Source organism: Nicotiana tabacum, chromosome 9 (assembly GCF_000715075.1).
Source record: "Nicotiana tabacum cultivar K326 chromosome 9, ASM71507v2, whole genome shotgun sequence".
Taxonomy (NCBI): domain Eukaryota; kingdom Viridiplantae; phylum Streptophyta; class Magnoliopsida; order Solanales; family Solanaceae; genus Nicotiana; species Nicotiana tabacum.
In genome coordinates, this window is record NC_134088.1 from 70,174,540 (window position 1) to 70,191,479 (window position 16,940).

At 34.7% G+C, this 16,940-nt stretch overlaps 1 protein-coding gene across 1 annotated transcript; it reads right to left on the minus strand.

Annotated features, from left to right (window-relative positions):
* Window positions 1–7,557: 7,557 nt before the first annotated feature.
* LOC107794453 (uncharacterized) lies at window positions 7,558–8,866 on the minus strand. The gene is made up of 2 exons (XM_016616937.2): window positions 7,908–8,866; window positions 7,558–7,771 (listed from the first exon to the last, which is right to left on the minus strand). The coding sequence occupies exons 1-2, from the start codon at window positions 8,416–8,418 to the stop codon at window positions 7,722–7,724; spliced, it is 561 nt and encodes a 186-aa protein (XP_016472423.2). The 5' UTR covers window positions 8,419–8,866; the 3' UTR covers window positions 7,558–7,721.
* Window positions 8,867–16,940: the final 8,074 nt, after the last annotated feature.

Here is a 16,940-nt window from a genome sequence, read left to right on the forward strand (position 1 = left end):
CACGAGATAGTGTTCGCGTTCACGTAGGCTATGCTACCCCCCCATGGCCTTCGCGTTCACGAGACATTGCTCGCCTTCGCAATGAAGAACGGTCGACTCTCCCCCATGTGTGCCTAACACTACGCGTTCGCGAGGAGTTGGTCATGTTCACGAATGGTAGCGCCCACATCGCTTCGCGTTCGCGACCAAGCCTTTTGCGTTCGCGAAGAATAAAACTTCAGCTGCTCAGTTTACTCTTCGCGTTCGCGAGAGTACCTTCGCGAATGCAAAGAAGGACATGCCAGAACAGTTGCTGCAGCAAAATACCAGATTTTCAAAGTCCAAAACATCCTGCGGCCTACCCGAAACTCACCCGAGCCCTCGGGGCTCCAAACCAAACATACACACAAGTCTAAAAATATCATACGAACTTGATCTCATGATCAAATCGCCAAAATAATACCTAGAACTACGAATTTAGCACCAAATCAAATGAAATTCTCAAGAACACTTTAAAATTTCTATTTTCTCAACTAGACGTCCGAATTACGTCAAATCAACTCCGTTTCTCACCAAATTTCACAGACAAGTCTTAAATATCATAATGAACCTGTACCGAGCTCCGGAACCAAAATACGGACCCAATACTAACAATGCCAAACATCAATCAATTCTTAAAAACAAATAATTTTCAGGCTTTTAATTTTCATCAAAAATTCATAACCCAAGCTAGAGACCTCCGAATTCGATTACGGGCATACGATTAGGTCCCATAATTCGATACGGAACCCCCGGGACCGTCAAAGCAAGGATCCAGGCCCGTTTACCAAAAATGTTGACCGAAGTCAACTAAAATCAACTTTTAAGGCAAAAAAATTTATTTTCATTAGTTTTCAACATAGAAGCTTTCCGAAAACATGCCCGGACTGTGCACGTAAATCGATGAGGGTAAAAATGAGATTTGTAAGGCTTAAGAGCGCATATTCGAGGTCTAAAATATAAGATTACCTTTTGGGTCATCACAGAATTGAATTAATAATTATTGCTAATTGAGGGGACTACGTACGCACGAGGTGACGAGAGTCCGTGTGTAGCTACTATTAATGCTAAAGTCCGGGTAGTTTAGGACTCAAATCATAAATTACTTGTGTAAATTATATCTTTTATTTAATTTAATTATTTGATATATACTGTGAATTGTTAGGGAAAGATATTAAAAGATGAAAATCTCATATGCTTAATTTTCTGTTTAAATTAATTAATTATTAAAAAAAATTGTTCATCCTCTCGAATTGATCTTATATAAATATACACTCCTTCCGGAGGTACATAAGAAAATGTCTTCCTTTCTAGTGGAGCAGGATGAACGCCTCGGCAGGATAGATGTATCTATGCATCACGCCGCACGTCCCTCAGCCGTGTACACGACACTCTGGATCGGGTCGTACGACCTCGACAGAAATCGTTCCTAATAATAATAATTACACAATACTTTGATATGTTATTGCAGCTTGCAAAGTTAATTAATAAATTGGAAATTGTCGCATTTGAAGGAATTTATTATTTCTGCTGGTTGAAGAAAATATTCTGTTAATTTTATGAATCAGGTTGATTTAAATATTGCTATTGTTATTTTATTATTATTAATGTTATTGATCCTTAGTGAGTGTCAAAGTCGATTTCTCGTCACTACCTCTTTGAGGTTAGGCTTGATACTTACTGGGTACACGTTATTTACGTACTCATGCTACACTTGCTGCATATTTTTATTTTGCAGGCACAGATATCTCTAGCGGCCTTGTGGGCACAGAGGTGTGGTTAAATGCGGGGATTTAGGTGAGCTGCATTCTATATTACGATCCGCAGCCAACAGAGTCTCCTTCAGAGTTATTATATTTTTCTGTCTAATTTATATTCTGGACAGATACTGTATTTTATTTTTAATTCCCTAGTAAATGCTCATGCACTTGTGACACCGGGTTTTGGGAATGGTTATGAATTTTTTAGAAATTTAGTTGCTAAAAATATTTATCACTTACTCTATGAGTTCTATTTTTACTATTTCATTAAAGATATTTTGATTTCAAAAATACTAAAATGGGTAATTAAGTTAAGTATGTATTGTTGGCTTGCCTGACAGCGGTGTCCGATGCCATCACGGCCTTTAATGGATTTTTGGGTCGTGACAATCAAGGTAACTTTTGAGGTCGAGGGAAGTCTAAGAATAATAGGAGGCGGGTTGATTCTGAGGATAATACTACTCTCTTTTTCCCTTCCACTCCATATATGCATTATTTTGCTACACAAATGAATTCTTTGAGGCACACATATTTTTTACCATACTACTTTGTGGCTGCCACTAGATACCATCATCTCAACCAGCACTATTCCTACCATAGCCCACCATCACAAGGCCATTTCTCGATACATGCATTAATTTTTCCACTTTCATCACAGCCATATGGATTATTGCATTCTATCTCGCAACCATCTTTATCAGCCACTCCATCTCCACGTCGTGCATCTCCTAGAATTTTAGGATTTCACCTTCGAGACAGTAGCTTTAAGCCCGACGTTATCCCATTTATACATACTTCAGCTACACATGTTATACAGGCCGCATAGGCTCAGGATGATGCAGAGGAATTACAGGTTGATGGTTATAATATTGTCAAGCCTACAAGAAATGAGTAATATTTCCTACTGGTAGAGTGATAAGGAGTCCCTCTCCACTATAAGCGAGGCAATCCCAACATGGCTAAGGTCATCTCTTGGCATGACAGTCCAATATAGCATGATATGGTGACACCCAACGATGCCCAAAATAATATCAAAGTCCACTATATCAAGAAGTAGGAGGTCTACACTAGTCTCAAGACTCCCAATAGTAATCACACACAAGTGATAGATACGATCTACAATAATAGAATCTCCCACAAACTTGGACACATACACAGGAGCACTCAATGAATCACGAGGCATAACCAAATATGAAGCAAAATAGGATGACACGTACGAATAAAATAGAACTGAAGCATCTCTATGGAAAACTGGAACAATACCTGTGATGACAGCGTCAGATGACTCGGCCTCGGTCTAGCCGGGAATGCATAAAAATGGGGTTGGGCCCCACCACTCTGACCTCCGCCCCTCAGATAGCCTCTAGTTGGCTGGCTTCCACCTCTAACGGCCTAACTTCCACCTCTAATGGCATGACCTCCACCTATAGCAGCCTGACCCCCGCCTCTAGATGGATAAGCGGTCGGCAAAGCAACTGGTGCTGGAACTATGGCACGAGAACCTTTCTAGTTCACGCGCGCCTCGGATCTAGGGAAAATCTAGAAAGGTGCCTCGGATCCCCACAAGTATAATAAGCCCTCGGTTATTATGACTGTTGACCCTGGAACTTGCCCTATCGACCTGGATAACCACTCTGATAACTCTGGATCGGAGGTGTACTAATATGAGCTTATGGGTGCACTATAGGCTAGCTGCTCAAGATGAGACACATAAGGACCACGACTACCCGAAGCACCGTGGGATGCCTGAAATGGCCTGGGAGAATGGCCTCTACCAAAAGTACCCCTGCCTCCAAACGAGGCACCACTGAAACTACTGAAATGACGAGGCCTCTTATCAGATACCGGCCCCCTCTCCTGACCATGAACCATCTCAATCCGTCTAGAAATCTCTATGGCCCTCTGAAAATAAATATCATCTCCGGTCTCCTTGGCGATTTGTAGCCTGATAATGAAAGTGAGCCTATCAATGAATCTCCTCACTCCCCCCCCCTCCCTCTCACTAGGGAGCAAGATAATGGTGTGGCGAGCTAGGTCCACAAATCGAGTCTCATACTAGGTAACAGTCACGCTACCCTACTAAAGGCGCTCAAACTGCCTGCTGTAATCCTCTCTCAAAGTGAAAGGAATGAACTTCTCTAGAAATAGCTGTGAAAACTGATTCTAGGCAAGTGAAGGTGAACCAACTGGTCTAGTCAACACATAATCTCTCTACCATCTCTTGGAAGAACCGGTCATTTAGAACACTGCAAAATCAACCCCATTGGTCTCAATAATACCCATATTGCGCAACACCTTGTGGCAACGATCCAAGTAATCGTGCGGGTCCGCAGAAGGTGCACCGCTGAAATGAACAGGAAATAGCTTGGTAAACTTATCCAACCTCAACAAGGCCTCAGAAGAAATAGCAGGCCTATCCCCAGCATGTTTCGCGACAACCAGCTGAACTACCCCAACTGGCTGGACTGCTGGAGTCTGATATAGGAGGGCCACCTACTCTGGGGGTACTCCGGGGTATGTAGCGGGAGTATGTGATCCTCCCCCAGCCTGAGACACGGTTGATGCCACCGGAAATGCACCTGTTCGGGCCACCCTCTCTATAAGGCCCACCAAAAGACTAGAGCGTCCTGAAGCACTGGAGTGGCTATGAACCTTTCCGAGACCTGAGCTGGTCTAACGGGTACGATCTGAGCTGGGACCTCCTCCTCATGATCAATCAGAGGCTTCACTGCGGGTGCTACTGCTCGAGATCTAGGCTGAGATCTGCCTCTACCCCGTCCTCTCGCTCGACCTCGGCCTCTGCCCCTGGTAGTAGTTGCCACGGGGGGTTCCGGCTTTTGTCCGACTGCAGATGTTGTGCGTCTTCTCGCCATCTACGAGAGAACAAGAATAGAGCGGTTCAATCATAAATGATAGAATAAAATTTCCCGATAGAGAAGGAAAGAAGTGATTTTCTTTCAAAAACTCCATATCCTCTGGAAGATAAGTACAGACGTCTCCATACCAATCCTCCAGACTCTACTAAGCTTGCTCATGACTCATGAGACCTAGGCAACCTAGTACTCTGATACCAACTTGTCACGGCCTAGAATCCCAATCTCGGGGTCGTGATGGAGTGTAACATCCACTTGTTAGGCAAGCCGACGTGAGATAATTAAATAGCCAATTTAGCAGTTAAATACACAATGATGATATTTAACGAGAAATAGAAACCCAATCTAACACAGTACTAATATAAGTCACATAATAATATCTACTCCCAGAAATTCGGAGTCAGGAGTACAGAAGCAACAAGAAGTCTACAAACAGAGTCTGAAATAAATATAATTGTTTCGAAGGAAATGAATAGTAAAAGTGGGAAAAGGAAGGGGACTTCAAGGTATGCGGATGCCAACAGATCTACCTCAAGTCTCTGTATGCAATGATCCGAGTTGACGCACCTCACGCACCGTTGCGACCAATACCAGTATCTGCAACTAGAAGTACAGAATTGTAGTATGAGTACAACCAACCCAATGTACTCTCTAAGTGTCGAACCTAACCTCGACGAGGTGGTGACGAGGCTATGACAAGACACCTGCGTAAATAAATTTGTATAAGTATATATAAAGCAGCAATAATAACAGAGAATGATAACGTACAAACTGGAAGGGGACATGCAAAAAGGGGGCAATAATTATAACGGCTATGACGGGTATGAAATCACAAAATAGTTAAGTAAATCATCAACCAAGTAAATCAGATAAACCAATGATATGAAAATGGCATGGCATCACCCTTCGAGGTCTCAGGACACTGAAATGAAGGTTAAAACTCAAAATGGCCTATCGGGTCATCACATTATTTGACTTGAAGTAGGAATTCACAGAGCATATATCCCTAGGTAATTTCTCAAGTAAGAAAATCCTTAGTAAATCCCCAAGAAAAATTCGCAACTATATCTGTAGCAGGGAAATTTCTAGGTAAATCCCCATGAAAGATTCGCAACTAAATCTGTAGCAGGGAAATTTCTAGGTAAATCCCCAACTATGCAAATTTCCAAGTAATAAAAAATTCCTATCTCGATCCGCAACAAGAAAATCCCCAAGTAATTCTCTAGGTATGAAAACCCTAGGAAAACTCCCAAGAAATAAATCCCTAACTAAATTTACAGAATACAAAATCCCGGGTAATTCTTCAAGTAAAAATATTTCCAGATAAATGTGCAGGTAAATACACCAGCTAAATCTTCATATAGCTTTACCTATGGATTTCCTGCAAATTAACAACATAATGTGTTTTGTTTTTCACTAACTTGCGGATTTACCTATGAAAACGATATATGCGGATAATTTCCCCAAATAATTTTTTAGGTAAGATTTTTGCACAAAATGGCGCCAAATTTATCTGCGAATATTCCTGAAAAAATATATTTTGCAGGTAAAATATTCGAGAATTTAGGAATTTCAATTTTTCCCATGAAAATTCGTAGAAAAGTTTTGCAAAAAAAATCCCGAGGTGAAACTCCTAGGTAATTCGCACTAATCTTTGAATAAACCCCACCACCCTTCTGTTCAACTCTTCCACAAACATTTCCGAGAATTCGTTTTCTTGATCATATTTATTTACAATGTCTCTTTGATTGTAACATTAATCCCATTTATCCTTACTCCGAACGCATTGGTGAAATTTTTGAAACACACAATAAAAATATAAACCATCATAAAATAAAGCATTAAATCTTACGGAGAAAAGTTAATCTCAGAAATCAGCCTAACGCGGTCCACCCCACTTTAGAGAAAGATTAGGCATGTTGAATTATTCAAATAGAGCATGTAGTCGTAGATATCAGGTTTTGATTCATAAGTTATGTAACTAGTTTTTTGTTGTCTGTCTAGAGATCTAGTAGTTTGAGACACCTGTTCTAGAAGGTAGTCAAGAACTCTAGAGGCTGTAAGTATCATTTTGTTTGTTACGGTAATATTAATTTCACTGTTTATTACCAAAGAAATTTAATATCAAAAAACCATAAAGAAGCAAATTAAGTTTTGACATGCAAACTGAAAAAAGCCGAAAGAAAACAAATTGACATAATTTCAGAAAACCCATAAAAAGGAAAGGGAACAAGAATGTAAATAAGTACTTTTTAAATGAAAAAAACAAAAGAAAAGCAACGCACCAGTGTCAAATACGTGAACTCGTTTACAAGTTTTGTTGTGTCCCGATTAGAAGAAGTTCTATATATCTATATATATATCATTCTGTTATTTTTTATTATTATTTTTAAGCCAATTATTTTGGGTTTTGTTTACTAAAGGAATTATATTTTTAGAAAGATGTTTATAGATTCAACTAAAAAACAGAGTATATTAGTAAGAACAAATTAGTAAAATTATTTTATTTACATTAATTAAAAATAGAGAGCTAGTGTGATGGAGCAACTGTTACGGAAGGTCTAGAAATTATCCCTAGTAAGAAACGATTCTAGAAGATTAGAATTTATCTACATCCCTTTACCTCACTCCATTTTAGCTTCCTTAAAGACAAAAGTAATGTAATTTATGTTTATATAACCTGATAAAAGAAAATAAAACAACTAAAAAGCTAACAATATCAAGGTATTGAACTTTGCAATATTAGAATCTGAAAGTTGTCAGTCACAGCAAGAGAGTGTCGGGATTGAAGGGAGTGGGAGACAGACAAGGATTATACAAAAGAGTGAAGACTTAAAATGCATTCTCATATTAAAATGATATATCAAAAGTATCTCGATCGTCAGATTAAGCAAAACAAATTCTATCCAAGGTATCTTGACATATGTATAATATATGCCAAACAGACAGCTTAATAAACATTAGCGTACAGTCTTGAAAGTAATAAGTAGTAGAGTTTAAAACTAGCTAGCTACACAGTCGCCTAAGCCACTTGTTCAAGTTCAAACGTCAGCCTCCTTCCATCCACATTCTATATAGCCTGAACAGCAACCATAGGATCTTTACACCCTTCCTTAGCATCTGTGAACAAATAGGAAAAAATGTTAGCATATGCAATTCAAGTTCAAAAGGAACTTTAATTTCTCACTTAAACATGTACACTGATCTTCAAAGTATTCATCAAAGTATATATATGCTTATTAAGAACTTCACTTACAGCCATATGAGTAGTAGGCAGTGAAATAGATCGCAGACCCGTGAACTACCAAACATGTTAAGATAGCCCATATCAACTGGCAGTTATACTTTTTCAACTCAGTTATACCGGCAGAATCTACTATTACTTTCGCCCGATTTTTCACCGAATCTGCCAATTCTTGAGGGTGTAAGAGATCATTGTTAGGTTCCCCCTGTTCACCTTGCCCTTGTGCATTTTGCCGAGCATTCTCTGATGTCCAAATGACGTTTGCTCTATCTGCGAGCTCATTCTTCCTTCCATCCAGAGTATCCATAGCAGGTTGCATTCGTTTAAATTTAATCCTTAATACCTTATAGGCCATAAGGAACGCCACAATGAAAGAAATAAGTGTCAGTGTTGTGAATGTAGCAATAGCTGTACAAGGAAGCTTCGGGTTGAAAATTAGCCCCCCTCCAGTGAACAATAGAACAAAGCTGATCTGATTAGTGAATGCATTGAAAATGTCTTTAGCTCGTTTCTCTAGCTCCATTATATCCGACTGAAGTTTAGTCCTTTCTTCTTCCAAAGGAATCAAAGCTGTAACATTTTCTGCCAGGGCCCTAAGAGGAGGACGTGGAGGAGAAGGTGGTGGTGGAGGTAGAGCATCAACTACACATAAACAGCATCAATGAGAAGTGAATAAAAACAGAGGAAGATGAGATCATGAGACAAAATTCATAAGCAAAACAAGGTTCAGAATTTAAACCATCCACTACTAGAAAAGAGAGGTTAACAACTCATAAATCCTACCAAATCATAAATATGCCGAGCAAAACAAGAATTATATTCAATAAGAGTATATTCAAAATACTGCAGGGTTCTATTTTTCAAAAGAGAAATGATTAATGGCCTGAAGTGTGTGATGTGGTACAATTGCAACAAGTATAAGATATTCAGCTCAACTTAGCTTGATGTTGGCACAGTGAAACGACAATGAAAAATAGTCAGATTTCAAGGTGATCATGGACACAATGTTAGAGGTGATATAAAGGTTGGGATTACATGAGCTCAAGTCTTGGACAAGTGTCCACTGAAGCACATAAGTAGCACTTAACACGTGTCTTCCTTAGTAGTAGTATTTAGCTTTTCATTTACTTGTATTGTATGTAAGGAGGTGATTAATTATCAAAGGCAATACAAGTTTCACTCACAAACTCAGGGAAAGGCATTCAGACTCAATTACTCTGCTTGATACAATATAGTTCTGAAACATTATTGCATGGTAGCCAAGAACATTATTAATTCTAATGTAATTCAAAAGATATAAGTATGAAATATTTATGCCCAATACCATGAAATGTAATTTTTTACTCATAGGTTTATCCTACTAGGAAGTACTATTTAAATTTTCCAAAAAGCCACACACTGTTGATACAACAAATTCAAGTATTGGAAAACATGTTCCATTCACGGCAATACGTACAGTAAGCACTGACTTACAGAAAACATCCATAAATCTCAGTTTATTACCTCTCGATGGAATTGAATATATTGGTTCAACTCACATACTGAAAAAGACATGCATTCAGAGTTCAGACTCAAATTTCTCTCCTTTGACGCATTATAGGTTTGAAATGTTGCATGGTAGCCAATAACATTTACATTCTAGTGTAGTTCAAAGAGGAAGATATGAGATGTATATGCCCCATAGGCCCATACCATGAAAGTTTTTGATTTAATCCTGCTACAAACATTTTTCTCCTCTTTTTAGTGTTCCTCTCACTTTAAATTTCATTCATTAATGAACCAACTTTCACCAGAACTCATCTCTTACTTTCAATCAAAACATAGGTAGCACTGTAATACTTTTTTTTCTTTTTTTGCCTACCTGCTGTACATTTCCTCCTCTCTAATTGAAACTCTTGGTTTTTTACTTTTTTATTTTACAGAATGAGATTTATTTTATACTTTTACACCCAAATACATGCATATAAATCTGGAAATGACCATACCCATTTTAACAAAATATCAAGACATTCAAAGATACATCAGATGAATGCAGCAGTTGAAATATGTTACAAAAAGACCTATCAACACAAAGATATATCTATATATATATCTATAGACTCAAATATGGGAGCAAGGCGCTCGGTAAATCGAACAGCTTAAACATGACCTAGAAAAGTCACCCAACCCTAATGAATGTGAGTTTTCAATTTATAAATTAAACAAACCCTCCGTATTGCAGGACCTAAACAAGTGAAAGAAAATATATTTTAAATACAGCAAAAGAAAAACCTAAATGCAGCAGCACAGGGAGAATGAAAACTAAAACTTCTCCATTAACACCTTGAAGCTAACAAACTCAAAAAATGCTTTAAAGAAGGTATATATACATGCATATAGAAACAAACCACAAGTATCGATCATGACAGCAAATGCTGAGTTTAAACGAAGATTTAGAGAGACATGAGAATGGCATTGTTTTATGTGTAGAACAACTTTTTCTTTTTTTTTTATCATGAAATGCAGGAAGAAACACCTTGAATCGGAAGAGGCGGGCTTCTCTGTTGAATCGGAAGAAGTGGCCTTCTCTGCAAAACAACTGAAAGACGACGCAACATTTTTGGTGTTTCCTCTGAAAAACAAATGGCCAAGGAAGAGATGAGCTCTCAATACTACTCTCTGCTCTAAGATGATAGCAAAAAGGTGAAGGACTAGCTAGGAGTTATAAACTTCACGGGGATGCTAAAATGCGCTGGTTGTACGTACATTAGTGGGAAAATGGATACGCAGCTGAACCCTAAAGCTTGCAAATAAAGTTAGTTACTAGTAATATCTATTAAACTACGTCTATATATTAGAATTAAACTAAATAAACTATGACCCCTATTTAGTTCACAAAACTATAGTCGCCGATTCATCAAAACTGGGTTGGGTTTGTGCGGATCACCCTTTAACGTATAAATTGTAGTTTTTGAGTTATGAATTAATTTATAAATTTTAAACATCAAGATCATATTTATAAAGATTTAAATGTAATTTCCTTAGACTCGCTAAAGGTTATTGATCCTTTGTGCCAATTATGACGCCTAATAAGTGGCAAAAATCGATAAGGTTGAACATGAAAGAAGATTAAAAAGTAAATACAAACAAAAGCCTGGAGTTAGTAACTACTTAAATACTACTCCACTTATCCATTGGCATTTGATTTCTTCCAATTAAAGAACATGTGAATACGGCTGAATTGTAGTTTTTACAGTCGTTTTTTATTTTATTTTCAAAATTATATTAGAATTTGAAGAACATGTCACTGCACCACTGCATAACAACGCCGCATTGGTCAGAGATTTATTTCATGTATTCTGTCAGGGGGCAAGACAAAAAACTTTTATGATGTGTTGATCCATATAAGGAAAAAAAAGATTATGTGACATGACAAAATAGCAGGTTTTAAAATTATATATGGGGTGTGCATGCATTACATATTTAATTTAGTGGCAAATCCAGTATTACTTTGACAAAATGAATTTTGAAACAAGAAATAACAGGTTTTAAAATTATATCTAATTCTATCCATAAAAACTCGTTTTCCGTACACTGCAGCAAACTCGATTTTACTTTGTCTTATTCGATTTTGATTTTGTGATTTTCGGTTTCGAAAAGATGCCATGCAATCAAACCAAAATAAATTTGGTTTCATTTGATTTTTCTTTTTTTCCAAATATATAATAATATGAATCTATCATTACCAAACAGTTATATGTGAGTGATGAAAAAAGTGAGAAGTAATATCTCAAATCTCTTCAATACGTTGAAGGTACATTTTAGGGGGAGAACGTTAACAGACTCCGTACGGGATTGGACGCAGCTCGTCTGAAAGATAGGAAATACAGCTACTGCCAAATCTTCTGTCCTTGTCTTATTTGGCAGTTGTTTCTTATTTTCTTTTAATTACTTTTCACCTTTTATTGTTTGTAGTCTATTTATAATCATCATTTAGACATTTACAGTGTATAAAGCATTACTGTACCTGTATTTCTTGAAAAAACGTTTACTATAATTGCTATCTTTTCAAACTAAAAAGAAAAGGAACTGAATCCCTTTCTTTTTTTCTTACAAGTAATAGAAAAAAGAATATTTTAGTAACTAGGAGTTTAAGCGCAAAATCAAACTCATAATTTCACAAAAATAATGCATTAAACTATTGTTTTTTACATGACTGGCCATGAACTAATCTGATTTTTCAATATCATTGCTGGTTTAAATTCAGATACATTTCAAACTTCATTAAATGAAACAGAGTTATCTAATAAATTAGACTATATACAGATATAGACATTGGGTCATTTAAAGTTACCTTAATAGTCTAAATAAGTCCATAAAAGGTAAATTAATTTAGACGAAATTTATTCATTTGCATGTAAAAGAACTGACACAATTAATGCCTCGTTTATTCGTATAAGTGGTAGATAACCCTCAAGTGTGTCTTTTGTTTGAATTTTGTAAATGTATTTCAAAATTTGACTTTCCTAGCTGATTTGATATTTTCCGTTCACTTGGCAAATTAAATTAACACTTAGGGCCCGTTTGGACATAGAATTCCAATTATTTTTTTAATATACTAATTTGGGTGAAGTTTGATGTGATATTGAAAATGTATTTGGACATGAATTTTGAAAAAAGTTTTGACATGTTAAAAAGTCTTCTTTTTTTTATTTTTCAGCTAAAAAGTCTCAAATGATCGTGATTTAGCCTTAAAAAAATGTTTTAAGTTATATTTGGGATTTGAAGGTTTGGTTTTCAAAATCTCCTAAAAACTAGATTAATTCTACAAACAAATACATATTTGAGGGAAAAACTTTTTAAAAAAAATTCCAAAACTTATGGCCAAGCGCCTACTTAAATTATATTTTGGCAGAACGCGAAAATTGTATTACTAAGTATTAACATGCTCATTCTTTTTCTGGTAGATCCGCAACCTTATTTTGCTCCATGTTACAATATATATGTCTGATAGGGAGTCCCCTAGTTTGTGCGTCAAGTACCTGCATATATTTATAAATAGGGGTATATAAAGAAAATCGATAAATAGAACCAACTCGATAATCCAAGTCAAATCCGATTAAAAATTCATTGTGATTTAGTTTGATTTGATTTGGTATTGGGAAAGAAAACCCAACCATAATTGATGTGGTTTGGTTTAAACTAAAAAAAGTCAAACTAAAACAAAACCAACCCGATATTACATTTATAAAAAATTTAAAAATATTTTATACATAAAAATAGTTATTATAATGTATTTATAAATATTTCTTATATTTATAAATATTTTTAAACTTTTTTATAGTTTTATCTTTTAACTTATTATTTTAAAGTTAGACTTGATGTAGTAACTCAAATAAAGTTCAAATCAATACTAATGCTAACAAAAGAAATTCAATTCAACCTAAGAATGACAATGTGTTGGATATCTATTTTTTAATTTTGCATTGATTTGTAATGAAAATGCATAACTTAGTTTATTTTTATTTAGTGTTTAGTCATGTAAAACGTACTTATTTTAGCATGGCTTACTACTTTTAGATTATGTTCATTTTTATTAAAGCTTATTAATTAGTAATATTTCTTTTATTTTATTTTGATTTTATTATCTTTATTATTAAATATTTTAGTACAATGCTATATTATTTTTCTTGAAAATGTATTATATAGTTGTATCCTACTAGGGCTAAAGAAATATTTGAAGTATAAGTTATATATTTTGTGCTATGAAGATTTTACTGGAAAAAACTCAAAAAATAAAAAAACAAATCCGAAAAAATCAAAATTGAGAAACCTGAGCTTGTTGGTTTGGTTTGGTCTATAAATTTAAAATTCGGACACCATTATTTTAGTTTGATAATAGAAAAATTCGAACCAACCTAACCGATATGCACCCTAAAGAGCATTATAAGTAATATGGCCAACCGCAATAAAATTAATTACCTCCTTTGAGTCTAGTAAATCTCTAATGGAAAGAAGTTGTGATCTTCAGCAATCCTTAGTCCCTTCCGTTAAAGGTACACCCACTTATAACCTTCCTTCTTATTTGGCCTCCCCCTCCTTTTTATAACTACTAATACACCTCCATAAATAGAAAGGAGATTAATTAATTTCCTTTCATTAGCTTTAAGTTAATTAGTTGTTTAAATGGTAAAAATAGATAATTAAGTTCCATTTTACAAATTTAGTTCTGGATTTTCGCTGTATATATATTCACTATTGGAAAGTGGTTGTTTATATTGTCTACGACAGCGTACAACATACAGAGAAACAATCAACCACCCATGTAGATACAGATTTATGTTGGTATAGGCTGGAGCAGAATTGCTTTCCTTTTGGTAGCCAATCTTTTTTGCAACAAAATTAAGACAAATTACAAAGAACGCAAGTGCAGAAACCCAATCAAATACATGTGTTCTTCACTTCTTCGAATGAAATGTCAAAACTGGATAAGAATTACTTACCCCAAATACCCATGCAAGAATCTCTCCACAAATTGCCTTCTACCAAGCTCCAAATTTGATTTTGAATTATGAACTCAAACCCCGTTTTTGGAACTTTTAATTCTGCCAGTATAGCTCTGATCTTGTGTTTGTGGAGCATGCTATGCCTACCAAGTATCTAATCACCAATTAAATCGTTAGTAGTGTAGTCAACCGTGGAAAGTATATTCGAAATTAGTTCTCCTAATAACTTAATTATAAATGATCAAAAACGAAGAAAGCTTATAATAGAAGATTTTTAACTTAATGTAACATGACCGGATCTCCTCTCTTCATGTATCTATACTATATTAAAAGCACAAACGCCCTTAACGAAATATTGTTCGTCTTTTTTACCCTTTAAAAATAAGTTTCACACTAGTTAAAATAGTCATTTTATTATTTTTCTAATATTTAGTAATAGACATTAATTATTTTTCCTAATATTTAGGAATACGAAATCAACTAAATTTTGTGTAATTATGAACCTTCCTTATTTAAAAAAATAAAATAACACAAGGACTGTAAAATAAAATAGGAATATAATAGCTTAATGAAATACAGTCTCCATGCTCCATATGTTTTCTTCATTAGTATCGTTGTCTATTCAACGTAATTAGCATAATCAGACTATCATACATCCTTCGTTTATAAGGGTAATTAACATATGAAATTCTTGTGCATGAGTAAATCTATATCTATATCTATATTCTATACTATATTAAAATCACGAATGCCCTTAGCAAAATATCGTTCATCTTTTTTACCCTTTTAAATAGTTTTTATAATAGACAAAATGGCAAGTTAGTTTTTATTCCTAATATTTAGGACTTTGAAATTACCTAAAATTTTCTCTTATTAAATCTTTACTTATTTTGAATTAAAATTATTGTCTTAATTATATTTGAACTACTATCCTTTTGTGTATGAACTATGTACTATGCAAGACTTTTTCGTTTCCTTATAGTTTCTCATAGCAATTTCCATATAAAAAATGTTTAGACATTCATTATTCTCATAGGGAACTTATTCTTATAAGGAAAAACTTCTATAGATTGTAACTATTAAAAGTAAGAGGTAAGTACTTAACTAAATATTTGTTAATTATTGAATGTAATTTTAAAATATTATTCAAAAATTAATTAATAGAAAAATTATTGTTCGAATAGGAATGGAGTTAAATTATGTATCATAAATCCAATCTTTTTCACTTCTGTGAAGTATTCAGCAAAAGGGTGTTACTCAAAGGCTGCTAAAATACGTTGAAGGTACATTTTAGTGGGAGAGCGTCAACTTACGTCGTACGAAATTGGCAGCTCCTCTGAAAGCTAGGAAATAAAGCTACTGCCAAATCTTCTAGTCTTGTCTTATTTGCCAGTTGTTTCTTATTTTTATTTTTTTTATTAAATTACTTTTCATCTGTTCTTGTTTGTAGTCTATTTATATCATTTAGACATTTGCAGTGCATAAAGCATTACTGTACCTATATTTCTTGAGAAAACTTTTACTATAAGGTCTAACTTTTCAAACTAAAATGAAAAGGAACTGAATCCCTTTTTTTTTTTTTACAAGTAATAGAAAAAAGAATTTTTTTAGTAACTAGGAGTTTAACGCAAATCAAACTCATAATCTCATAAAAATAATTCGTTAAACTATTGTTTTTTTACATGAGCGGCCATGAAGTAATCTGATTTTCAATATCATTATATTGTTGGTTTAAATTCAGATAAACTTCAAACTTCATTAAAAGAACCAGAGTTAACTAATAAACTAAAAGCACCTATAGACATTGGGTCATTTAAAGTTACATTAATAGTCTAAATAAGTCCATAAAAGTAAAATTCAGAAGAAATTGATTCATTTTGCATGTAAAAGAACTGACCCAATTAATGCCTCGTTTATTCGTATAAGTGGTATATAACCCTCAAGTGTGTACTTCTGTCTGAATTTTGTAAATGTATTTTCAAAAGTTGAGTTTCGTAGCTTATTTGATATTTTCAGTTCACTTTGCAAATTAAACTAACATTTAAATCATTTTTTGGCAAAAATTATATAATAAGTACTAGCATGCTCATTCTTTTTCTGATAGATCCACAACCTTATTTTACTCCATGTTACTATATATATGTCTGGTACGTAGAGGAATCCATGTTATAAGTAATATGGCCATTGGAAATAAAATAATTACCTCCTTTGAGTCTAGTAAATCTCTAATGGAAAGACGTTGTGATTTTCAGCAATCCTTAGTCCCTTCAGTATAACTCTGATGTTGTGTTTGTTGACCAAGTATCTAATCACCACTTAAATCATTAGTACTGTAGTCAACAGTGAAAGTGTTCGAATTTAGTTCTCCTAATAATAACTTAATTATAAATGATCAAAAACGAATAAAGCTTTTAATAGAAGATTTTTAACATAATATAACATGACCGGATCTCCTCTCCTCATGTTACGACTTGAAACATGTAATTCCATGGTTTGATGTATTTGTTTTGGCAAACAAATAAATAAAGTAACTTTAATTTGCAATTCGTTACTTATATTA

Excerpts from the sequence above, each read along its gene's own strand:
- LOC107794453 (XM_016616937.2), bottom strand. The coding sequence starts at position 8,418 with ATGGAGCTAGAGAAACGAGCTAAAGACATTTTCAATGCATTCACTAAT. Across the intron at positions 7,772-7,907 it reads TGCCTACTACTCATATGGCT|ATGCTAAGGAAGGGTGTAAA; the intron begins GTAAGTGAAGTT and ends ATTTGTTCACAG.